At 41.1% G+C, this 27,067-nt stretch overlaps 2 protein-coding genes and 1 pseudogene across 3 annotated transcripts in view; 1 reads left to right on the forward strand and 2 right to left on the reverse strand.

The window, feature by feature from the left end:
* Positions 1–12,327, reverse strand: part of UTP18 (UTP18 small subunit processome component) — a 36,164-nt gene extending 23,837 nt beyond the window's left edge. The window contains exons 1-4 of the mRNA XM_045836910.1: positions 11,940–12,327; positions 10,125–10,237; positions 7,527–7,625; positions 4,993–5,060 (exon numbers count right to left, since the gene is read on the reverse strand). Of these exons, the coding sequence (XP_045692866.1) occupies positions 4,993–5,060; positions 7,527–7,625; positions 10,125–10,237; positions 11,940–12,278 (619 nt within the window). The 5' untranslated portion in view covers positions 12,279–12,327. The remainder of the gene's footprint in view (positions 1–4,992; positions 5,061–7,526; positions 7,626–10,124; positions 10,238–11,939) is intronic.
* Positions 12,328–12,784: 457 nt separating this feature from the next.
* The window catches only part of MBTD1 (mbt domain containing 1), a 68,282-nt gene continuing 53,999 nt past the window's right edge, over positions 12,785–27,067 (forward strand). For both annotated transcript variants that reach the window (XM_045836532.1, XM_045836533.1), the window contains exons 1-3: positions 12,785–13,039; positions 13,676–13,739; positions 17,387–17,484. The gene's annotated coding sequence lies outside the window, so the exon portion shown is untranslated. The remainder of the gene's footprint in view (positions 13,040–13,675; positions 13,740–17,386; positions 17,485–27,067) is intronic.
* On the reverse strand, positions 23,262–23,862 carry LOC123816923 (annotated as a pseudogene).

The raw sequence follows: 27,067 nt of genomic DNA on the forward strand, positions 1-27,067 counted from the left end.
CTTTGGGTTGGGGACACAAAAGGCAACACCTAGGATTAGGGTGAAACCGAAGAATTGTAAGAAAACCTTACAGGAGCTTCTTGAAACCCAGCTTTGAGTCATTATCACTTCTCACTGGAATAAGCAGCTCTGAGACTGCTAGTGCCCCTTGCCCAGCCACCCAGCAAAAAATACGGTGGGCCCTTGAACAATGCCTATTTGAACAGTGCAGGTCAACTGAACAGTGCAGGTCAACTAAACTGCACAGGTCAACTGAAAAAAAAACACACGTACAAGTGGACCCAGGCAGTTTAAACCTGTGTTTCAAGGGTCAACTGTATACAAATTCACTGAACAAAGATGCCATTGTCTTAGGCCTCTAATCAATACTGTTTTTCATAAACAATGTCCGGAACCAGGTCAAGACAAGGTAACATGACTAAAACCTGAGAAAAAACACACAATCCTCATAGGAGATCTAGATAATGGAGTTACCAGATGTAGTGTTTAATATATGCAGAATAATGAAAGACAAGATTCAGAATTGAGCCACAGAAATTAACATCCCAAAGGATTTTTTAAACAGTACATCAAAATTAGTTTGAGAATTAGTGGTGTGGAAAACAGATGAGAGAAAAATACCCAGACTAAAGTACAGAAAGCAAAAAAGATCAAAAATAAAGAAAAGAACACAGACAATGTCAAAAATAAAAACATTTTACATGTAATTAGTTGACTAGAACATAATCATTTGAAGAGACAATAGTAAAGAAATTTCCCAAACTTTAAAAAGATATCAAGCCAGATTCAAAAGCACCATGAAGACCAAGCAGAATACAAAACAAGCTAAAAAGACTGGGCAAGGAGGCGGGGAGGGATAGAGTAAAGCAGCAACAATAAAAACAATCCATAATATTAAGGAATCACAGTTAATTTTTAAGATACAGGATGGCAGCATTGTCATTATGTTTAAAGGGGGGAGTACTCTCATTTAAAGACACTCAATGAAGTATTTACAGATAAACATAAAATGTTAGAAATAACTGTGAAACTAGGTTCTAGTCACTACAAGAGGAAATCAATTTTATCTTTTCTAACTATGCTCTTCTCATCTGTGAAATGAAGGAATGAGACTAGGATACACCAGAGGGTAGCAGAGGGGCTAATTGTTGACCTAATCCGTTTCCTTTTTATCCTGGGCACAAAGTCAAACTACATTTCCTTGTATCCCGTGCAGTTAGTATGGCCTCATGACTGAGCTCTGGCCAATAAAATGTAGGTGGAAACATCATGTATCGACACCACTCTCAGCACGGGCCAATAAAAACCTCCCCTGGGCAAGTCTCTCCCTCCCTCTCCCTCTCTCTCTCTCTCTCTCTGCCACCTGGATGCCAGTACCTTGGGCAACTGTGAAAGCCATAGCCTGAAGGTGACAGAACCTCTATGAACTTGGGTCCCTGAAGCAGATAATCACCTTTTCACCACCCCAATTTTACCGGTTGGGGGGGGGGGAACACCCAACTTCTGAATTAAGCCACTAGGACCAGGGAGGTTTTCTGTGTCAACGGCTAGTATAACTATCTATAATTACATGGATCTAAAATGCTGTGACTCTATGAATGCAAAATTCTAAAATTGATAATAAAATTATATTTCACCCACGAGGGCAAACTGGTTACCAAGAGTATAGGAATGATGTCATGTAAAAACAAAGGTTAAATGACAAAGTATATTTAACATATCAAATAAAAAACAAACAAGAAATTTCTCAAATAAAAAAATTTTTATATGAGGTAAGATTACATATTTCCAAAAGGCAGGACTATAGAATGTAAAGAGGTAAATTTCAAAATAAAAACATTGTAACAACCTGTTCTTAAAGAAAGAAGGGGAAGATGGAGGCATAGGTAAATGTGCTTTGCCTCCTTGCGCAGCCAGAGAGAATAACTATTTCTCAAAACAAGTAACAACGAGAACCATCAAAAAATCGAGCTGTGTGGAAGTCCACCAAGGACTTAAGTCATGTTCATCCAGATGGGCAGGAGGGGTGGAATAGCAGAGACAGGCTGAGAGTCCTAGTCCTATATTCACAGGCGGTGGATAAAAAGCAGGAGGGATACTTTGGGAACAAGCAATCCCACCCCCAGGCCAGACTACACAGCCCAGGATTAAAGCCCCAAATAGGTAAATCCCCATACCTTCTGGCTATAAAAACCAGTGGCAGTTGGGGCAGAAGAAATTGCCCAATTTTCAAGAGTTCGCTTAAACAGCCCGCATGAATTAGAATATATGCAAACCCGCCCACTCGGGGAATCACCAGCAATAAAGGCTCCAGTTGCATACAGGAAGTGGGTGAAATGACTGGAAACGCAAGTGCCGGGCAAACCTCCAGAGGCCAGCAAGCAGCACTGTCCCCTCTCCAAGCCCTCCCCCAACACACAGACACAATGCTGTGAAGCCAATTGCCCTGCTCTGGTGATTACCTAAGGCTCTGCCCTACACAATCAACAGGTAACTTTTCTACAACAGGCCACGCTACTAAAGCAGGCAGTCAAAGCAACTCTAATACACAGAAACAAACACAGGGAGGCTGCCAAATTGAGGAGACAAAGAAATGTGGCCAAAATGAAAGAACAGAACAAAACCCCAGAAAAAGAACTAAATGAAACAGAGATAAGCAACTTATCAGATGTGGAGTTCAAAGCACTGGTGATAAGGATGCTCAAAGAACTCACTGAGTTATAGCAACAACATAAAAGAAGTGAAGGTTACACTAAGTGAAATAAAGAAAAATCTACAGGGAACCATCACTGATGAGGAGGAAGCAGGATTCAAATCAACAATTTGGAACATAAGGAAGAAATAAGCATTCAACTGGAACAGCAGAAGAAAAATAGTCAAAAAAACCAGGACACTATAAGGACCCTCTGGGACATCTCCAAACATACCTACATCTGAATCATAAGGGTGCCAGAAGGAGAAGAGGAAGAACAAGAAATTGAAAACTTGTTTGGAAAAAAAAAGAAAGAAAGAAAATGTCTCTAATTTGGAAAAGCAAATAGACATACAAATTCAGGAAGCACAGAGTCCCAAAGAAGTTGGGCCCAAAGAGGACTACACCAAGACACATCATAATTAAAGTGCCAACGGTTAAAGATAAAGACAGAATCTTAAAAACAGCAAGAGAAAAGCAGATTGTTATCTACAAAGTAGTTCCCATAAAATTGGCAGCTGATTTCTCAAAAGAAACTTTGTAAGTAAAAAGAGACTAGCAAGAAGGATTCAAAACGATGAAAACCAAGGACCTACAACCTAGATTACGCTATCCAACAAAGATATCATTTAGAATGCAAGGGCAGATAAAGGGCTTCCCAGACAAGTTAAAGCTAAAGGAGTTCATCACCAAGCCATTACTACACGAAATGTTAAAGGGACTAATTTAAGAAAAAGAAGATAAAATCTTATGAAGATTAAAATGGCAACAAATTCACAACTATCTACAACTGAATCTTAAAAAAAAAAAGCTAAGCAAACAAGCAGAATAGGAACAGAATCAGATATGGTGATGATTTGGAGGATTATCAGCTGGGAGGGGGAAGGGGGAGAATGGGACAAAAGGTGCAGGGAATAAGCAGCATAATTGGTAGGTACAAAATAGACAGGGGGATGTTAAGAATAGTGTATGAAATGGAGAAACCAAAAACACTTATATGTACCACCCACGGTCATGAACTAAGGCAGTGGAAGGACTGCTGGAGGGAAGCGGGTACCAGGTGTAGAGAACAAAGGGGGAAAAATCAGGACAACTGGAATAGCATAATCAATAAAGTCATTTAAAAAAAAAGAAAATGGGAAGAAAGAGTACAACAGTATATGATATATTTAAGCAGAGGCTAAATTATCACCTAATAGATGTTGTACAAAAAGTTCTTTCAGTAGATAAAGTCAGGCTACAACACTAACATTCCTTCAAACCCTGTAAGTTACCTGGCTGGAAACCAGAAAGTAAACTTCTACTTAATAACAGATTGAGTTTTCCAATCGCTGTGTATAAAACAACTAGCTCTAATGCATGGGATCCCTGTACATGAATACCATGAGGATGGGCAGGGATGGGATGAACAGAGGGGGAGACTGTGGGGGTAATCAAACAAATTCATCAGATATTAAGGATGACAAGGAAGGAATTCCTGAATTAGGGGGAGGACATATTCTGGACTCCCCAAAGATCAAAGGTCAACTCCAAACCTAAAATTTCTGACTCCAAGAACATAAATCAGATCTTGGCTAAACCATTCACGGTTGTATCTCAACTCAAGGATCTAAAAAGCAGAAAATAGTGCCCAGGCGGCTCAGCTGACTGGAGCATCATCCCATGCACCAAAGGCTGTGGGTCCATTCCCTGTTCTGGGGGCCTACAGGAGGCAACCAATCAGTATTTTCCTCTCACATCAATGTTTCTCTCTCTCTCTCTCTCTCTCTCTCATCAATAAAACATATCCTCGAATGAGGAAAAATAATCCAAAAAATAAAAAGCAGAAAATAGTTATCATGCAAGCCAAACTTAAAACCTGGAGCTAAAAAATGAGTTTTTATAAAGTGACCAACCATCTGGGCCCAACCTGACCTATGCTCCTTAGGAAGCTGACCATTTCCTAGGTCAGCTGCCAATATCTTTGGGAAGGGGGGGGGGGGTCTGAATCAAGAGGTAACAGTGCTACTCATTTACCCTTAATCCCATGCCATAATGCAACAAAGTTCTGTTGAGAAAAAGAAAATCATAAAGCCCATCCGTTATTGTCCTTGCAATGGAGAACATGTTGTTAAGTAAGGCCTGCACTATTGTAAAAGGGATTCCCTCAGAGAAATGGTAGACTTCAAAACCAGACATTAAAAAAAAAAAAAAAAAAAGACATTTGAAACACCAGGTTTAGTAAGACTCATGAGAAAGCTCAAATAACAATAGAACAGGAATAGAACTTATTCACTAACTAAACAGGTATCGATACTCACCGTCTGAAGATGTTTTCCGCTTACTATTCTCTACCCAGGCAGGAACTCCCCCCATAGCATGCTGGAATCTAAGCAAAAACAGGAGTAATTTGCATGGTAACCACTGTATGTCCGCAGAGCTCGATACATTTAAAAAATACAGGTTCACTCATCCTTGAGAACATGTACACATTCTCTTTCAAAGTTACTGTCTTTAAGAACAGAAGGTCCACTCACCCAAAATAATTCCAACATGGTTACTTTGGATACTTTCATAAATCTATAACCATCTAAATAAGTCCTGGATACAGGACACTTGGGTACCTAGTTGTTCATTTTTTACATTTGGTTACATGGTTGTCTTATTCATTCATTTCAACACACCTGGGACCTTGGGACTAAGTAAACAAGTCTCTGTGCATATAAACCAATGCCACAGTACACAGCACATGACAGAATATGTCTGGAAGAGATTGACCAGACTGCTAATACAAAACCTCCATCATATATCCTTTGACTAAAATGGGAGTTCCACGCTAGGAAAAAATAAGCATTAGGAGAAAGAAGCATGATATATTCTGAAAGGCTGGTATCCAGAAGAGCACAAAGAGCCATTTTAATTGTATTATACAGAAATATAGGCAAGCTCACCAAACTAAGCCCACCAGCCATAAAAACTAGAAAACTAGGCAAAATACATGAAACTGTTTTTAGGAACTGGACAACAGGCAACACAGGACTGTGGTCCCTGAGAAAGGAAGTAACAAGCTGAGTCATCACCACCAGGACTTTCCCCTGAAGGCATTTTAAAAAGACCGTGGCATGGAGGAGAAAAAGATCAGATTTGAAAGAGGCTGAGACAAATGGAATTGGAAGGGCAGTGGACTGCAGAAGAGAAAGAGTTCCAGAAATCTGCACAGGCGTCCACCGACAGGCACTTTTGCTGAATACTAAGCTGCACACTCGGAGGATGAAAACTCCGTGTGGCCAAGCAAAGACTAAGGAGTGATAAGTTGCACAATACCAAAGCTCACTCAATTTCCACCCAGTTACAGAGAAGGTCCTTACTGAACACCCAGAGCATTCAGCAGAGATCCCAGAAGGCAAACCAGCCTAGTGTATAATGTGCTGCTCTAGAACAAAACTAAAAATAAATCTTGAAAGGATCAAACTGATCTCCAAGCCAATTAATGGCCTGCCAACACCAAGTTCAAGGCTCATTAACAGCAAAAAAAAAAAAAAATCAATACTGTAACAACACATTCTTCCGAATCCAATCAAAACTACTAGACCTGCATAGAAGAAAAATATAATCCATAACCAGAAGAAAAATCAGTCAATAGAAACACACACAGAAATGACAGACCTAACAGAATTAGCACCCAAGGACTTTGAAATAGCTAATATAAAAATATTTTCAAGTATTTAAAGAGAATTTAACCTAACAAAAGGAAAAATGGAAACTAAACAAAACGAGATCTCAAGCTGAAAAGACCTAAGCTGAAAGTAACACCTGAAATAATAGGTTCACTAAATGAGTATAACAGATTCAAAAGACTGCATGTTTCATTGTAACACTGGGGTGGGGGGGAACAAGTCTGTACGGACAGGAAGCACCAGTGGCTGTCAGGGGCTAGAGGCACAATAGGCTGAGGAGAGGGTAGACTACAAAGGGGTAGAACAGAACTTTTCGGGGTGATGGCAATGTTCTACAGTTTGACTCCATACCTTAATTACTATGGTGCTTCCGTGACCACGTGTTTAACAAAATTCATAAAGATACTTGAAAAGGAGTATCTTTTCACTGATAATTATACTTGAATTCCACTGTAAATATACTTCAATAAACCTACTTCTAAAAAAAGTGATAATGCAATAAACCTCTACAAATTTCATTAAGGTCAATGTAAACAAAAATACAATACTTTAAAAATACTTTTAAAGGTCTGCAAGTCTGAACTGGGAGAATCAATATGAAATCATTGTTTTAAAAGACACATATTTCCTAGCAATGTTTAACTAAAAGAGGCTAGAAGTTGTGAAAAAGAGATGGTTTACCACATACAAATGAACAAGCAAGGAAGCAATATTATCACTGATTTTATTTGGATGGTGGGATTATAAGCTTTTCCCAAATTTTTTTTTGCATTTGTATTCCTTCTTCCCCCATTTCTTCCAAGAGCAATGCTCATACTGTTTCAAAATGGAAACCATACTACCCAAAAAGCTATTACAACTGAAGCCAGAGCAAGTCAAAACAAACTACTGGTTATAAGGTTATAAATAACTCCTGCTTAGCCCTGGCTGGTGTGGCTCAGTGGATTGAGCACCAGCCTGCAAACCAAAGGGTCGCCTGTTCCATTCCCAGTCAGGGCACAGGCCTGGGTTGTGGGCCAGGTCCAGCCCCCAGTTGGGCTCGTGTGAGAGGCAACCACACATTGATGCTTCTCTCCCTCTCTTTCTCCCTTCCTCTCTAAAATTAGTAATAAATAAAATCTTTAAAAGGAAAAAAAAAAATCCCTCCTGGTTAAAATCATATGAAAAAGGATACTTACTCTTCCTTAAGTCTCTTTTGAAGCTCATCTTTTGTAAGTTTAATTTCATTGGCATTTTTCATCATATCTTTCCGAAAACGATTGTTCACCATGTCAATCCTATAAAACACAGAACAAACAGCATGCTTTAACTAACTTTTAAAGACTCAACATAAATAGTTGTTGCCTCTAGTAGTCTGAGAAAACTAATTTAATTGAAAAATATAGGGTACGAATTGTAAGATGTGGAACATCTCGGAGGCACCCTCTCCATTCTTCCCAACACATAAAGGACTCTCCGATATTTCAGATCATCCAATTTACCCCGTAAGAACTAACAGTTGAAATTCACAAAAACTTAGACACAGCTTATGCCATTCACCTAAATAAATTCCAGGTAAAACAAAAAAAATCAAATATATAAAAAACAAACCTTAAAATAATACTATGAAGGAAAAACATAGGCAAACATTTATCTCTCTCTGATGGACTTTTTAAAAACAAAAAACCTAAGAAAAAGATTAATAGATTTGACTATAAAAAATTAAATATTCTGTCAGACAACACTAAAAACAAACTTAAAAGGCAAACAGAAAACTCAGAGAAAAATCTACAGAAATGTAACATATATAGGTTTGAAATTCTCAATATGTAAGGAGCTAATATAGCGATATCATTAAGGAACAGTCTCATCCTGCCATTTGTGACAACGTGAATAAAGCTGGGGGACATTATGCTAAGTGAAATAAAACAAATAGGAAAAAGATACTGAATAATCTCCTTATACGTGGAATCTAAAAAGAGGAGAACACAGAGAAGCAGAGAAGAATGGTGGTGTTAAGGGAAGTGGGGAGAAGTTGGTCAAAACTCCAACTATGCAGGACGAGTCAGTCCAGAGAGCTACTGCACAGCACGCTGACTACACTCAGTGACACTGCATTGTACACTCGAAATTCACTAACAGGAGATTTCAGGTGCTCTCGCCACAAAAACAAAAAAGGGGGGGAACTGTGTGAGAAGACAGCTACGTTCATTAGCTTGATTTGTAATCATTTTACTATGTATATCAAAACATCACGTCATACACCTTAAATATATACAGTTCTTACTAAAAAACAAAGTCTCCAGGAGACAAATAAACAAAGACATAATGGGAGAATGTTTTTAAGAAATACTGGTGACTAACAACAAAAATGTTGTCTCAACACAAGTAGTACTTCCCATCCGTTAAACTGACAGAGTCTGAAAAAAGATAAATCACTTCTTATAAAAATGGAATGCGATGGGCACTTCTCAACAGGACAGTAAGTTGGTAGAACTTCATGCTCAGTCTGGCAGTATCTATCAAGAACCTTAAAAATGTCTGTGCTTCTTGAATAAGCAGTTCTACCTCAGAGAATCTTTCTTAAAGAAGTAATTAGAAAAGTGAGACAATATTTACACAGATATGTATGTCAACATTAACTTGTTAAAGAGAAAAATTAAAAAAACAAAAACAAAAACTACCCATCCAATAATAGCTGTGGAAATTATGATCAATTCATACAATGGACTACATAATACACCCCTTAAAAAACGTTTATGAAGATGTTTTTCTTTTTTGAAGTGGGGAGCTATGCTTGCAGTACAGTCATTCTCATCTACTGAAGCACATATTGTGTGCTTTTTTCCAGCCTTTTCTCAGTTTCAGGCATTGTGCTAAGAGTTCTACATACACTATTTCATTTTATCTCAAAAGCCTTCTGATATAGTGGGTTGGCCAAAATTTCATTTGTTATTTTTCCTAAGGTGGCTCTAGTAGCACTTAGTTGTCTTTAACATCATTTCAAATGATTCTGTTAGATTGTATTGTGACAGCTGTCATATCAGCATGTATTTAAAAACAAACTTAGCAAAACTGGTAAATTTTTGTGTAGCCACTTTAACACTGAAGATGGAAGAAAATAAGTGATATTTTCAGCATATTATGCTTTATTATTTCAAGAAAGGTAAAAACACAACTGAAATGCCAAAGATTTGTGCAATGTGTGGAGAAGGTACAATGATTGATCCAATGTGTTACAAGTGGCTTGTCAAGTTTTGTGCTGGAGATTTCTCACTGGACGATGCTCCAAGGTCAGGTAAACCAATCAAAGTTGACAGTGACCAAATCAAGACATTGAGAACAATCAACATTATACCCACGGGAGACAGTCGACATACTCAAGATATTTAAATCAATAAAGTTATTGGTAAAAATGAAAAATGTGTCTTTTATTTTACGGAAAAAAACCATATGGACTTTTTGGCCAACCCAACAGTTACTGTCATCAACTCCATTTACAAACGAGGAAAGGCAGTCCCAAGCTTGCCCACGGTCAGTTAGGAACTGGCCAGATTAGAAGGCAAACGCAGGCCCAGACAACACTGAAGAGAAGAGAAAGGGAGGGTGGTATGCGAACGTGTTGATGGTGATCCTACCTCTGCGGCAGGATTATGAACGACCTTTTCCTCCCAGTACTTTCCAGCATTTCTCAAATCTTCTCACAATCACATTTCATAAAGAGAACTTTTTTCCAAACCTGTACATAACTTTTAAAGTATGCAGACGGATTCTGGAAGAAAAATTTGGCAACTTACATTTCCTCATCTTCATCTTCTTCATCCACCCAAACTGGCTTCTTCCGAGGTGGCAAATTACCTTTGGCCTCATTCTCCACTTCCGAGTCACCGGAGTCCCCCTGCACTGGAACCTAGAGAAGACGAAATGCCCTCAAGCACTGAGTTCTTCATACCCCAGGGAGGCTCCCAAGCACATGAAGTGAGATGGCTTGTGGAATGCTTGGCCTTGCAGGCCCTCTGATGAAACAACAGGATGGAACGCTACCACAGCCAATGCCAGAGGAAGAATAAAAAGTGAGGACGTAAGGGAATGGTACCACACACTGGACACGTGAGGTAAGATGGAACAGGCAAGGAGACAACATCAACGTGATGAAGGGAAAAGACCAAGTGAGACAAGGACAACAAGAGATAAACTGACAGATGGAGAAAGGAGCAGGAAAAATCCCAGAACTACAGAAGTCACGGGACCAGAAGGAGCGTAGCATCAAAGATAAAGTCAAATGACTGAGTGTCAGTTAATGCACATTTCAAATCCTTAGACATACCTCCTTCTCCATTTTTGTCATTCCTGACCCCCTACCTTCGTAAATGTCTTACTGAAATGGGGACAACTGTCAACCGCACAATTTAAAAAAGGAAAAGAAAATGTTATACTGGGCTATCAAATTTAAGTCTCGACCACATAGTATCCCCTGAAGTGAGCTCGTGTTTTCACCAAACCACACTGATAGAGACGAACAAAGGATTTCTATTGGCTGTCACCAGCCTGGGATCCTTCAAAGCCCAGAAAATCTAACAGAGACTGTTTCTCCTCCTGACCAGGAAACAGTCACCCAGTTCGACCTTTTTCCAGTAGTAGTTCTCCATACACCTACCAGCTTTCTGCAGCTACTCCTATAAGCAACCATATGAGTTTTTGGCAATTAGTTGATAACTTGCTAGGTCCATGTTTGTTTATCAAATCGCAATTATCAGTGAGGCTTTGCTCGGCGACCTTACGTAAAATTTCACAGGCCTTCTCTACATATACTTATCTTCCCATCCAAACGCTTTTATTTTTCTCTTCAGCACTTATTGTGAATTTTACAGCAGCGTTTATCTCCTTTACCTTCTGCCTCTGCCACTTGTATACAAGCTCCAAAAGGGCAGGAGTTTTTGCCCGGTTTTTTTTTTTCCCAATGCTGTTGCTCCTCCAGTGCTTAGAACAATGCCTGGGGCTCCCAATCTTCGGGGGGAGGGGCAGGTATGTAATAAAAGGGATGATTTTTAAAAAGTGTGCTAAAACTATAATCATGCACAGTTCCATTGCCAAGAAATACATCTGGCACCCAACAGGCTCACAAGTATTTGTTGAATAAACGAATATGTAGTCCTTCTCAAAGCTGGAGAGTCATTCACTTGGAGAGATGTTAAAACGCAGACTCCCAGGCCCGGGCTCACGAATTCTGATTCCACAAATGAAGTGGAATTCCTGAATCACCACGACGTATTAAGGCAAGGAATCGAACGACCACGAGAGAACCAATGAGTCTGAGGATAGAGGGGCTGAGCACCGCTAACTACAATCAAAGATGCTCCTGACTACAGTTCACTCGACAGAACATGCTAAGCGCCTGCCGGACACTAAGCACAGCCGCTCCCAAAAGGGCGGGGAAAGGCGCGGTCTCCGCCCTCTCCAGATCGCTTAGCCCTCTCGGCGCCCGGGTTCTCCCGCTCCCTCCCACCTGGGTGCTCGCCGGCGCCTCAGGTCGCCCAGGCTCCGCCTCCAGATCACCGCCCACCCCGCGCCCAGCCAAGCGCGCTCGGTACGGGCTCCACGGCCTCCCTCACCCGCGGGCCTCGCAAACGCTGCAGGAGCGCATCCTCGTTGTCCTCGACGTCGCCGAACACCAGCTCCTCCAGGCACCGCTCCACTGCCGGCTTGTCCTCCTCCAGCGCCAGACGGTTCCGCTGCCTGAGCCGTCTCTCCTCCTCTGCTGCGACTGCGATCGCAGCGGCCGCTGCTCTCGGCCGGGCCCGCAGTTTCCGCTGGGATGAATAAGCAGCCTTTCGGGGCGGTCCGCCCGGCCCCGCTCGGACTGTCCTGCCCGCCTTCACTCCGGTCTTCCGATTTGGCCTCGCTCCGGTTCCCCGGTCCGATCTTGTTCGGCTCCTTCGTTCTGGCGGCATCGTTGGCTTTAGGAAACGCAGGCGCTCACGTGGATCCTCAGTGCGCGTGCGCCGAGTCACAGTATTCTCGGCAGCCGCTGAGGCGTGGGGGGGGGGGGGGGTTTGGAAGGAGTCTGCGCAGCCTACTAGCACGTGACCAACACTCTTGCCCTACGTAACGCCCACTCCCCCGCAGCAACCCCTCCCCGTAGGGGAGTTCCTCCGGGAGGACCAATCTTCCGGGTGGAGGGGGAGGCGGCGTGACTGGAGTGGAAAATTTTTTCCAACACAACTCAGCAGTTGCAACTGATTGAAAGGAGTACGACAAAGCCGCAGTATAAACTGAGATGGCTGAATGAAACTTTTACTCTTCCTCACGACTTTTTAACCACTCTACTTAACTCGAGCCCCTATTGCATTTTCCACCCCTTCGTTTTGGTACGGCCCTTGGAGTACGGAGCCTGCAGAGGGTCCCACGCTGGAAGAGAGCGAGGAGGGTATGTAGGGAAGTGGGCCAATCGGGGCGCGGGTCACGGCGCAGGCGCGCTGGGAGGGAGGGCTATGCTAATGTTGTTGATATCCTGGGGCCACCCTAGTTAAAGGGGGGGAAATCCGGGGGCTGCCGCAGCCGCCACCGGTGTGGGCCCAGCCTGGGCACCCCTGTAGTCGCCGTAGCCCCGGGGAGAGGCGCCTGCCCCCAGCTCGGGGAGGGGGCGCCGCGGGCCCGGGGAGCACGGACAACCCCTACCCATGAGGCCCTGATGGAAAGCACAAAGGATCTGGTGAGAGCCGAGCGCGGCAGTCGCTTTGTGTGCCAGGTGGGGGGGACGCCTGCAGCTCCCCGACCCCAGGAGCCCCTTCAGCTACTTGACCCGGCTCCCAGGCCTGCTTCTCCATCCCACGCCCCCTCAACCTCCGGAGCTCCCCTCCCCCTACCGGCCGTTAAACGATTCCGGGGGTTCCCCTCCCCCCTCCCCCTCAGCCCCGAACTCTTCGGGGTTCTCTCTACACTCTATATACACTTTCTGAAAGAAAAAATGTAGAAGAAAGTTTTCCTCTGTCCCGCCCCCTCCCCCTTCAGCTCTGGCTGGGGGATGTGAGGGTGAGGCTGCATTTGAGACTTTCACTTTTTCGGCCGCCTAGGGTGGGAGAGGAGTCCTCACTTGCCCCAGGGGGGCACAGCTGAGGTGGTTTGCTGGGCAGGGCGCCTCTGCCCTTTGGGGCGAGTGCCGCGAGGCATTTCGCACGTGGAGGTGGAAATATTGAAAGGGGGCGGGGTGGGCACGTGTGGGAGGGAGAGGTGGGAGTGGTGTTTGGGAAGCAGCCGCTGAGACTGCTTTCGTTTAAAAGGGTTCTAGTCGGTGGGCTTCTCTGACCTTTGCGTTCTCTTTTGTGAAATAAGAATCCTAACCTTTCAGAGTCGGAAGAGACATTAGAGGTCACCCAAAGCAGCCGTCCCCTCCGCAGCCTCTCTGACAAGTGGTAGGTAGTCTGGTCTCTGCTTAAACCCCTACAAACTCGGAGCGTTCGCTGCTGCCCAGGAAAGCCCGTTCCGTTTTTTAGCAGTTCTGGTTGTTGCCTGCCCTTAATAGACCCTGTCGTCTCATTCATGTCCTTGTTAAGTTGCTCCCTTTTTTTACTTCTCAAATTTTCTCTCACATCCTCCTCACCCACCCACCGCTCATTGGCCTATATTTTGTGTGCCAGGAAAGAACAGCAGGGAAGTGGAGGGAGGAGGGTTTGAGAGATAGTGAGGGCCAGCTGAGAAAACTCGGCTGGGTCAGTTTCAGAAGCGCTGGTTTATATGCCTGAGAATGGTTCTTTTTCTTCAGGAAGGCTGGGAGTTGCAGTCTGGGAATTTCGCGGCTGTTTTCTCTCACCGGGGCCTCTTTTTGAAGTTAGAAATTTTAGCATCATCTCTCTCGTTCTCCTGTCTGAAAGCTTGTTGCCTAAATCGCCTTCCCTAAGGATGCTTAAAATTGCCTCTTGGGAATAGCACTGAAGCTGTTAGAAGCATCCCCTGGTAGAGGGGTGACCAAAAGAACCCTTTCCTCCCCTCCTTTTGACCCGGGTGTTCCTTTCAAGCTGCTCTTCCTTCCCAGGGCCCCTCCTACACAATATTTTCATTTTTTATGCTTTTTTTTTTCACTTTTTTATGAGATTAGAAACTTTTGCCACACTTTGATATTTGCTTAGAGTTTGTGTTATTTTTAATGCTCTTTACATTAGCATGCGCCAGTATTGAGCACTTTGATAGTTGAGAGTTCAATTTCTATTATTGTCTGTCACTTAGCATTTTTCTCATGTTCTTCATTTGGTGAGCTATACTGCCACCAAAAGTAGTTTTGTTGGCTTAAGTCTTGAGGGCACATGATTTCCTTATCCTAATATGGTAAAGTGGGAGTAAAGACATAACAGATCAAATGTAGAAGTAATAAGTCTGGTCTGAAAGCCAGAGAATAAATTTCATTTTATACTCTTAGTCCCTTCTTAAAATGTTAGAGCACAGACATTTTTTCTCTCCCCCTTTTGCTCTGCTCTAGTGTGCTCAGACTGTATGTTTTTTAGTTTGTTTACCCCAATACCAAAGAGTGTTTAGAAAGAAAATAGCAGTCTTTTTGCACCACCTCCTCTCAATAACAAATTGCTTCTATTTATGTAGGACCCCATCTCAGGCTTCTGGATGCCTTGCAAATTATGGCAAAAATGTCTTAAATAAGTATCAGTTTATAAGTATCTTATTTGGGGCATGTTTTTTAACCATTTAATTTTTAATTTTATACAAACTTGGACATACAGAATTTCCTCTAAATTTAGTCACTAGAATTTAACATGGAAATGGATACTAGATACTAAAAAGAGTTAAGAGAGCTGTGTAATTCTGTCTTTAAAGTTTTAAATACTATAATACAGAACTCCAAGTTATTTCCTGCTTGCTTCAAATGTGAACTGTCCTGACTTGAGTTGACTGGCTTTGGAGCCATTTGCATTCTAAACACACTAGACAGGAACAACTGGTTTTATTTTAAAGACATTGCTATCTTTTTTATGGCTGGCTATATGTTAACCTAATTAGTGCCTGAACCTTAGTAAATGTTCAAGTGCTTCTAGTCCCTCAGTCACATTGGAAGTTAAAATCATTTAACTTGTTTTAAAACATGATGTAGTAGTCAAATGTAAAAGTATAGCTTAGAAGTGAAAACAATGTATTAAGGTATAATACTATAAACCACGAGTGCTCAGTGGTTTGAGTGACCACATTCTAAAATTAGTCAAGTCACTGTTCTTCTCATTGCTCCTTATTTCTCAATTTTTCATCTCTGAAATGTTTGCTAGATAAGATTTGACCGTTTCACATTTATAATTTTAAGGCAATTATAGTTGATACAATTATCATTGAAATGTATCATTAGTTTCAGGATTTCAAATCCAAGAAAGATAAAAACCACCAGGACAGTAGAAGAGGAAGGACTTAAAATAGTTAAAACAAGCTAGAATACGCCCTGTAACATTAGGACATATTTTAACTGTCCAAATTTTTAGTTTTACACGAAGATTGCTGTTTGGTTTAGATTTTATTGTGATTTTTTTAATGAACTTTTTTTTTTTTAAGAATTACTTTTTCCCCATAAATTTAGAATTTCTCTTCTTGCTTTGCTGGAATCCATGAGAAAGAGTGGAAAGAAAATTATTCTATTTGAATACACTCTGAATTAGAGGTGGGGTGGAATGATATAATAGAAGGGGCATTGGCAGAGTAGGTTTGAGTTTCAGTTAGGCCACTGACCAGCGCTTCCTGGAGAAGTTCTGTGCCTCGGTTTTCTTAGCCTCACAGTTGAAGGGTTGGTCTAGAATCAGCATTGTCAAGTAGGACTTTCTGCAGTAATGGAAATGCCCTGTATATGTGGTACCCTGTATGGTAATTGCTAGCCACATGCGACTATTGAGAACTTAGAAGATAGTTATGCAACTGAAGAACCAAATTTTCTATTTTATTGATGTGGTCAATGTCAATTTAAATAGCCACACATCTACTATGTTGGACACAGAGGTATGCAACAGTATTTTCCAAGCGCAGCTAGTCTCTCTAGTCACCTCTTAAGAGTTCTTGTGAAAATACAAAACCTCTTTCCTGGAGGTTATCATTCAGTAGGTCTGTAGTGGGGTCTGAGAATCTCTGTTTTTAATGCATGTCCCAGAAAATTTTTTATCACATTGGCTAAGGAAACACACTGCATTAGAAGATTTCTGAGCTCCTTTCTAGTTCTCACTGTAGTATTGATCATTTAACGTAGTAGAGTGAGCTCTGAACAGAGTTGGCACACTGGCTTGGCTCTGGCTCTGCCACCTCCTGACCTGTGATCTTAGGCCTGCTGTCTAATCTCTTTTGAGTGTCAGCTCTTCCTCCCTGCCTCCCAAGGTTTCCATAAACCTCCAGTCAGATGTGGTGGCCACTGTATAAGAAAATATAAGCTGCTATAAATTCTAATTTAAAGTGATCTCCCGGGATTCCTTTTCTTTTTCCCTTTCGTTATATCATCCAATCCCTACTTCATTCTTATAGAACTGAGTGTATCCGTTAGTCCTTAATTAATATATAGTAGTAATTTCTTGTCCTCTCCACTATTGGGCCATAGCGTGTTGTCTAGTTGTAGGGTATTTTAAACCTAACACTGTTTTGTATTTCTGGTGCTTAGCATAAAGACTTGTATATATTGTTCAATAAGGATTAGGTAATGCCACCTATTACTTTAATTTCAGCAGACTTCAAAACTTTATATACCACAGAAATAACCTCCTGTGTACACATAGGTGTTTAAGCCTATTCAGTTGTCATTGTTAATACCCCATAGTTATTACTATTCATGACTATATACCTTTTGATCAACTATCCCCCAAATATGTTTTTAAATGGTTAACACCAAGAGAAATACCATCATTTTACATTAATATGATGCCAAATTACCTGTTTAACCTACTTTGCTGTATTAATGTTAATTAAAGTGATGCTGTTTGATTGGTCAAACTACATTTGCATTACAGCTGTAGTATGAATTCTGTTACTTGGGTAGAATCTGGGCTGTTGTGTTTCAGACTTAATTTTGACATGATCATCTTATTTTTAATAGCTTTTCAGGTTCATACTTAAGGATTCGTAGCTTTCTCCTGAAGAACTGAAAGCCCATTCATGTGAATTATTTATTTTATCATACATCCTTCCTGTGTGGTAAGTGGTGTTTTCCTTATTTAGAAGAGAGGGAAACTGAGACCCAAGTAATGGTTATATCCAAAGTCATATAAGTGATAGAACCAGAACCCAAAGAGATAGAAATTGGTCTTTCTTATAGATTAAAGGATAACTTCCTTTTGCTCACTGTTACTTTAAATCTTAGAATATAGTTGTATAATATATTGACCTCTCTTATCATTCCCTGGGTACTTTTCAGTCTCTCTAGGTAGGTTATTCAGGATATTACTGTTTTCCATTTCCTTATGATTGTATCATTGACCTGAGTTTATTCTTTCTTTCACATTGAACTCGGGAAACAAAACACCAGTAATCCCAAATCTTCACCATTTATTTTCCTCCCAATAGCAAGCTTAGAAAGAATGAAGGCATATATTTTTAGGCCAGCGAATTGTGTCACTGTGCTAGACTGTGTTTTCCCTCCTATGGCGCAATGAGGAAGAAACCAGTAAGAGCCAAGTAGTTCTTCAGCTCCTCCTGAGTCCATTCATTAGAGTGTATCTATTAATTTTTATTTTGAACTTTGTAAGATCACACATACAACTTTGAAATTTAAGGGTGTAGAAAACATATTTCACAACTAGATATAAAACTTTTAAAATAATGTATATTACCCTATGAGTTTGGGTAATGGAGAATTGTTACCTTTTGATAAGTTTATTCATGTCAAAAGTATGCTGTTATTACTTGATTGCATATTTATATGTGTTTGCATTTATTTGTTAATTTTAAAGATTTTATTTGTCTCTATAGAGAAAGGGTAAAGGAGGGAGAAAGAGTGAGAGAAACATTAATGTATGGTTGCCTCCCATGCACCCCCCACTGGGGACATGGCCCCCAAACCAAGCATGTTTCCTGACTAGGATTTGAACTGGTGACCCTTTGGTTCACACGCCAGCACTCAGTCCACTGAACCATTCCAGTCAGGGCATATTATCATTATTTCTTAATCCTCACCCAAGGGTATGCTATTTTTAAAAAATGTTTTGTTTATGTTATTACAGTTGTCCAAATTTTTTCCTCTTTGCCTCCTTCCACTCAGCTCTCCCCCAACTCCCACAGACACTCCCCAGTTGTTTATCAATATTGGTGAAGGAAACTAATCCTTAACCTTCTCTCAATCAGTCCCTGCCTTCCTCTTCCCCTCTTGCAGCTGTCAGCCTGTTCCATGCCTCTGGTTCTGTTTTGCTCGTTAGTTTATTTTGTTCTTTAGATTCCGCCTACAAGTAAAGTAAGCTCATGTGGTGTTTGTCTTTTTCCACCTGGCTTATTTCGCTTAACATAATAGTCTCCACTTCCATCTACACAGTCATAAAAGGTAAGAATTCTTTCTTTTTTATTGCTACATAGTAATCCATTGTGTAAATGTACCACAGGGTTTTTATCCTTTCATCTACTGAAGGGGAATTAGGCTGTTTCCAATCTGGGCTATTGTAAATAATACTACCTTGAACATTGGGGTGCATAAGTTCTTTTGAATCAGTGTTTCGGGATTCTTAGGGTATATTCCCAGCAGTGGAATCATTGAGTCAAAGGGCAGACCCATTTTTAATTTTTTTAGGAGATCCCACACTGTTTTCCACAGTGGCTGCACCAGTCTGCATTCCCACCAGTAGTGCACTAGGGTTCCCTTTTCTCCACATCCTCCCCAGCATTTGTTGTTTGTTGATTTGTTAATGATGGCCATTCTGATAGGTGTGAAGTGGTACCTCATTGTGGTTTTAACTTGCATCTCTCTGATGGCTAGTGATGTTGAGCATGTTTGCATATGTCTATGGGCCATCTGTATGTCCTCCTTAGAGAAGTGTCTGTTAAGGACATGCTTATTCATTTAGAGAGAGGGGAAGGGAAGGGGGGGAGAGGGAGAAGACATCAACTGGTTGTCTCTCATGCACACCTGGACTGGGGATCGAACCTGGAACCTACCCATGTGCCCTGACCAGGGATCAAAACCGTGACCTTTCAGTTTATGGGACTTCACCCAACCAACTGAACCATACTGGCCAAGGCAGTTTATACTTTCATTGGAACTTTTGGTTGATTGTACTAGAAGTTAATAGCTGTACATTCTAATTATTTTCTAGATTTTATAGGGAGGAAGGTTCATCAGGGTGTCACAGAGATAAAAATGAAATTCTACTGATTTGTGACTCCTTACATTTTGCCACTATAAAAGCCTCTTTTTTTTGTTCTACTTCTCATTACAGAAGTTTTATGTATTTGCTATTTTTAAAAATGAAAAATATGAAAAAAGGTTTAAACCATTCTACTATCCCATCCTCACCCTGTTCAGAGTTTTAGCTGTTTCTTCTAGGATCTTTCTAACTGCGTATGTAAACAAACATAGGCATATTAATCTGTGCATAAACCAGCATATATATTTTTTTAATAAAAAATGAGTCACACTATACATACTTCACAATTTACATTTTTTCAAAGACTTTATTTTTAGAGAGGAGAAGGGAAGGAGAAAGAGGGAGAGAAACATCAATGTGTGGTTGCCTCCTGCACGCCCCCAACCGGGGACCTACTCCCTCAACCCAGGCATGTGCCCTGACTGGGAATCAAACTGATAACCCTTTGGTTCTCACACTGCCGCTCAGTCCACTGAGCCACACCAGCCAGGGCACAGGTTATATTTTCACTCACTATTTTACCTGTTACTAATCATTCTCCTGCTTATGGTTAGATTGCCTCCAGTTTTTCACTCTTACATTATTGCTGCAAGGAATTCTTCTATGTAGATTCTTTTTTAAAAAAGATTTTATTTATTTATTTTTAGAGAGTAGGGGAGGAAGAAGTAGGAAGGGTTACATCAGTTGGTTGCCTCTTAGACGCCCCCAACTGGGGACCCAGCCTGCAACCCAGGCATGTGCCCTGACTGAGAATCAAACCAACGACCTTTGGGTTCGCAGACTGACTGGCGCCCAGTCGACTGAGCCACACCAGTCAGGGTGCCACATAGATCCTTGTGTTTTATGAGTACGTCTGAAGGACAGATTCCTAAAAGTGGAATTGCATGGTCAAAAGACATATTTTTTTTAAGGTTTCATAAGTAACGTCAAATTGTGTTCGAAAAAGATGCCATGAATTTGCCTTCCTACACCAGTTTGCCAATGCCAGATATCGTCAATCTCTCCATTTTTATGAGTGCAATGAATTTTTAAAAAGTAGTTTATGCCTCATAAAAATTAACTTTTACTTTGTAAAAGGCATGCATTTGTTAGTACAGTGTTAAGGATAAAAGTACGCCAACAGAAGTATCCCTTGCAGCAGTCCTTCCACTTGCGTTCTCATGAGACAGCTATTACACTTTCAGTTCTTTTAGCTTTTTTGTCTAGTGTCTATCTCCAGTACTCTAAATGTTAGCTTTATATTACTCGGTGTTTGAATTTTAGAGTCTCTCTTTTGACTTTCTCTGCGATGGATGAAGAGTATCCATATGTGCCCAAATATTAGGGGAGGTTCCCCCCACCTGCAGTCATTTCATCACCTTATAGTCAAGGTCAATCACTAACATGATTTTTCAGCTTTGTTTTGAAGAGCAAAGTGTTCAGACAGGCATATTACCTGAAACAGTTGTATTTGATGCTTGTTTTCAAAGCTTTCAGAAGTTAGCTAACAGAACCATACTTAAGAGAAAAAGAGAAAAGCAGTTAAAATTTAACCCATATTTAAGATGATTCCCTTGATTCATATTGCTAGTGTTCATTTTAGCCATATGACCTTGGGCAAGTTGCTTAGCCTCTTGGAGCCTCCACTTCCTCATCTGTAAAATGGGAGTAATAATATTTGTAAGGATTAAGTACATCACTACACATTAAGTGCTTAGACTATGCCTAACAGAGGTTATTATAGAATTTACAAATAAACTCCTATAGATCAAACCATGTTTCTGAACCAGATTAGATGTAAATGAAGATGGCTTACTCTGGAAAACTGTATAGATGATACAAAAAGTGAATCTAATGACAGGTGAAGTGTTTCAGAAATTGACAAAAGCAATATTTCTAAGATAACATATTCTAATATACTGTTTAAATATGTGTATGTAGACTTCCAGGTCTGGCCTGATCCAGTTTTCCCACCCACCTTTCTATAAATCTATAAAACCAACAAAAGGTACATATAAATCACACACTACCCATGCCTTCAGCGTTATTAAGAAACAGATTATCATAACCTTCAAATAACCTCTAAGTAGAGAAATAAATCATATTCTAAGAGCTTCTTCTGCTCATTCCTATGGGTATGAAGGGTGGGAGAAGAAAGGCTTAACAGGTTCATTGGAAGAGTTTCGGGGCATGGAAGACTTAGATGAAACACAAAAGACCACTTCCAAAAGAGAAAATTCCAATACTGAGTTCCAAAATACTGAATACAGATTTGAAAGTTGATAGTTCTCTGCTCTTTTCTCTAACCACAGAGAAGAGCTTAAAAGTAAACTACCAGAATTGGTAGCCTTAAATTACAAGCACCATTTCATAGGGAAGGGGCAAAAACATGGAGACTTGGAGAAATGGCAGTGAAGAGAAAGAAGAGGGAAAAAACTAACAATGCCTCAGGAAAAGGAGAAAGCAAACTTTAATATGCATTGGTGAACTAGGAACTCTAACCATGAAATGAGTTGAAAGAGAAAAGAATGGACTGTGTCCATAGAGAACAGTTAAGAGAGAAAAAAACAGTGTGAATCAAATCATTTCAACTATGGAGGGGGGAAAAAGAACCTTGAATCAGAAATATAAAAATAGTATGGAAAGGGACAAAAAAGCAGGAAGAAATAAAGTTAGAGAAAAAAGAAGGATGAGACAAAGTGATACCAGGAATGAAGAGTAAATTATAAGGTTCCCACTGAATAATAGATAAGAGTATGAATATAATAAACATTGAAGAAAAGCAGGAAAACAATCCAGAAAATGAGATTTTTTTAAATTCTTCTTTAAGATTTTATTTATTTATTTTTAGAGAATGGGAAGGAAAAAGAGGGAGAGAAAAATCTGTGTGGCTGCCTCTTGTGCACCCCCAACCAGGGACTCAGCCCGCAACTCGCAGCCCGCAGCCTGGGAATCAACCAGCAACCCTTTGGTTCACAGGTCGGCGCTCAACCTACTGAGCCACACCAGCAAGGGCAAAATTTATTTTTTTAACATGGCAGTTTAAATGGAAGGTGGACCCAAAAAGTCTAATGTGTGTAATTACTGTACCTCAAAAGCGGGGGGGGGGGGGATTACAATATTTAAAACTATCATCCAAGAAAACTCTGGCAATAAAAGATCTAAATCTGTACATCGAAAGCTCATACCAGAATCTAGGATATTTTCTGATAAATATTTAAAGATACAAATTCCCAGGGATTCCAGGCAAAAAAGATGAGGTGGTTTACAAGGGCAGTTAGACTGCTACCAGGTTTTTCAAAAGCAACATACAAAGCAAGGCAACAACAGAGCAGCATGAGGAAAGAAGATGCTAACCAATGATTTCATATTCAGTCAGCTGTTCAGGTGTCAAGTCTATAGGAAAACAATCTTCAATGTGCCCCGAACTCAGAATATTGTACTCACTAGCCCTTCCTGAGGAAATAACAAAGGCTGAGCTTGAACAGGTATAGATGTTTAGGAAATTTTCTGCAAGAAGACTGCGATATTTCCTCATTTCATCTCAAATGAAATGAGACTATTTCATTTATTTATTTACTTTTCAAAAAAGTGTGAGGAATCATGGCATCACGCCGTTTCAGTAGCTAGGCGACTTGGATCTTACTCATCAGCCTGCTGGACTAGTCCTTTTTCAGAAATAGATACCATCCCCCAAATTTTCTGATATCCTTGTTTTTAATTGTTTTGGCTTTTTGAATCAAAGCAAATTTTATGTAAGTCCAGTGTCATTTCCTTCAAGGATTAACTCATCTTTCTGGGCTTGAGGTACTAACCAAACAACACCAGACCTCATGGGAACTCTGCAGATGTATTTTTTTTTTTTTTTTGCCCAAGAAATTTTGAATTTCAACAAGAGAACCGTTCTGAATATCCATGTTGATGGGGAAGTGAGCGTACATAGACTTCAGCTTGTAACTGAAGACCACTGTGACACCCTTGATCACATTGGGTACATGGCCGCAGAGAGTGGAAGGTAGCCAGTTCCTTTCTATTTCCCACTATTCATCAACCCAGAGCCTCTCCCCCCGCCCCCCCCCCCCAAGGAGACTGAGTTCTACATCAGTGTGATTGAAGTCCCTCCACAGGCTGCCTCTGGGGCCCTTCGCAATAACTCTGCATCCCTTCAGAGTACTGTTGACATTTTCTGGAATGTCAACAGTCTGCTGAGAATGGTCTTCATTCTCAGAGTAGATGCAGCAAAAAAAAAAAAGTTTCATTTATCTCTTTGAGCTAAGGTTGAAATCAAGAGTAGGGACATAAGTAGAAGAAAGTACCTATATGTTACACGTTCTTGACAAAGAATGCAACTAAATAATTAGCTGAGGGGAAAGGGAAAGAAAAACTAGAATAAGATTAGCTGAGGGGAAAGGGAAAGAAAAACTAGAATAAGATTAATGAGTATAGGTTAGCTATTAGGAGTGATGCAGGAGATACCATCTGAAACTGAAAGACAGAACAAGTTAGGTAACAAAAATATACCCAGTATACTCTAAAAGGTACAGGCGTACCTCGTTTTATTGCACTTTGCTTTGTTGTGCTTCTCAAATAACTGCATTGTTTTTATGAGTTGAAGGTTTGTAGCAACCCTGCACTGAACAAGCTTATTGGCACCATTTTTCCAACAGCATTTGCTCGTTTTGTGTGCCTGTCACATTTTGGTAATTCTGTCAGTATTTCAAATTTTTTCATTATTTGTTGTGATAATCTTTGATCAGTTATCTTTGACATTATTATCAAAACAATTACCATTGTTTTGGGGTACCAGGAACCATGCCCATACAAGACAGCAAACCTAATTGAAGTCAGTGCCTAACTTCAAAGGACAGGCTGACTCTCTCGTTAGGGACTAATGCAGCTGGAGACTTTAGGTTGAAGCCAGTTCTCATTTACCATTTTCTAAGTCATAGGCCCCTTAGAATTAGGCTACATCTATTTGGTCTGTGCTCTATAAATGGAACAACAAAGCGTGGAAGACACCACATCTGGTGGCTAACAACATGGCTTACTGAGTATTTTAAACCTACTGTTGAGACTTACTGCTCAGGAAGAAAAAGATTCCTTCCAAAACATTACTACTCGTTGATAGTGTACCTGGTTACGCAAGAGCTCTGTTGGAAATGTACAAAACAAGGTTAATGTTTTCATGCCTAACACACCATCCATTCTGTAGCCCATAGATCAAGGAATAATTTTAACATTCAAGTCTTACTATTTAAAAATACATTTTATAAGGCTATAGTTGCCATAGGTTGGGACTTGAATAGACACTTCTCCAAGGAAGACATACAGAGGGCCCATAGACATACAAAAAAGTGCCCAACAATCACTAGCTGTCAGAGAGATGCAAGTTAAAACCACAATGAGATACCACCTCACACCTGTCAGAATGGCCATCATTAATAAATCAATAAAGTGCCACTGAGGATGTGGAGAAAAGGGAGTCCTCATACACTGTTGGTAGGATTGCAGACTGGTCCGGCCACTGTGGAAAACAGTATGGAATCTCCTCAAAAAAATATTAAAAATGGAACTGCCTTTTGACCCATTGATTCCACTGCTGAGAAATATACCATAAGAATCCTGAAACACTGATTCAAAAGAATTTACGCACCCAAGTGTTCATAACAGCACTATTTACAGTAGCCAAGTGCTGGAAATAGGCTAAGTGCCCATCAGTAAATGAGTGGATCAAAAAACTGTGGTACATTTACACAATGGAATACTATGCAGCACAAAGAAGAAATGCCTACCTTTTGTGACAGCATGGATGAAAGTGGAGGCTATTGTGCTAAGTGAAATAAGTCAGTTGCTGAAAAAACATACCATATGGTCTTACTTACAAGAGGGATCTAATGAACAAAATAAACCAGCAAGCAAAATACAAGGAGAGACATGGAAACACGGAACAGACTGACAGTGGTCAGAGGGGAGGGGGGACGGGGTAATGGTGGAAAGAAGGGGAAAGGACTAGTTAAAACACAAAAGAATGACCCATGGACACGACAGCAGTGTGGGGATTGACTGGGAGCATCTGTTGGGCTGGGCGGGGGGTGGGGGAGTGGGGCAATTGTAATAGAAGAACAACTTTAATGTTGAAATGACTAAAGGATTTAGAATATTATGTGAATGTAATGAAAAGCAGTAAGGTTTGAGAAGACTGACTCCAATTTTCAAAGACATTCTGTGGGTAAATGCTATCAGACAGCATCGCACACTGTAGAGAATGTCCATGAAGGTAAGAGTCAATGGATGTGGCAACTTCATCGTTGTCTTATTTTAAGAAATTGCCACAAAGATTCCAATCAAGATGGCAGCATAGGCAGGTATGACTTGCCTCTTTGCACCACCACAAAATTACAATTAAATTGTACAACAACTATCACTCAGAACTGTCAGAAATCGAGTTGAATGGAAGCCTGACAACTATGGAATTGAAGAAACCACATCCATCCAGACTGGTAGGAGGGGCACCGATGCAGAATGGACTGGTCCCACATCCACATGGTGGATAAAACTTCAGGGGGCATATCTCAGGAGTGAGGGGTCCCAGGCCCACATCAGGTCCTGCATTTCAGGGCTCCAGTGCCAGGAAGATAAGTCCCTACAACTTCTAGCTGCAAACACCAGCAGGGATTGAGTTGATGGAAGAAACTGATAGAGCCCCAAGCAGTTCCTCTTAAAGAACCCACACACAGACTGACCTATTCAGACTTACTCCCTCTGGGATCCGGAGCCAGGCAGGCAGCTTGAGGGGCACCAGTGGTGTGCAGAGGGAGGCTGAGATGTTTGTTATCAAAGCAAGCAGAGCCATTGTATGTTTTCTGGTCCTTATCCCACAGAGCCAGCAGACTGGTGCAGTATTTAAGATTCCATCAATCTGGCCAACAGTTTGACCTGCCTTGGAGTTCCCCAGAGACCCTGCCCCACCCAATTTACAGGCCCACCCAAGCTGCTTTTCTGTATGAACAAGCAAGCAACAGGTGGCCTCAGTGAGCAGCAGCCAGCCTAGATTCACAGCTTGGCTTCATCTAGACGTCTCCAAGCCCAGCACAAGTACCAGCCATCTCAGATTGCTTTGTAACTCAGGCAGGGTGGCCCCAGACAAAACATAAGTGGGGGCTGATCTTGGCCTGCCCCACCTGGGGAAACCCCAGGGCCAGTGCACCCATTGGACAACTACAGACCACATCGGAGCACCACCACCCTGCTACTGCACAACTGATTCTCCATGGAGGGCAGAGGTTGGCAGTCAGTGGTCACAGCCAGTCCTTACAGCTGAATGACCTGGCTAAGTCCCTCCCATTGCTCTGCCAAGAGCAACCAAAGCTCAACTATAAGAGAAGGGTGAACTCAGTCCATACAAAAGGCACACCTCGACTTCCCAGCTTGAATGATAAGGGAGGCTG

The sequence above is a fragment of the Phyllostomus hastatus genome, unplaced genomic scaffold (genome assembly GCF_019186645.2).
Source record: "Phyllostomus hastatus isolate PE091 unplaced genomic scaffold, TTU_PhHast_1.1 phas_contig_210, whole genome shotgun sequence".
NCBI lineage: Eukaryota > Metazoa > Chordata > Mammalia > Chiroptera > Phyllostomidae > Phyllostomus > Phyllostomus hastatus.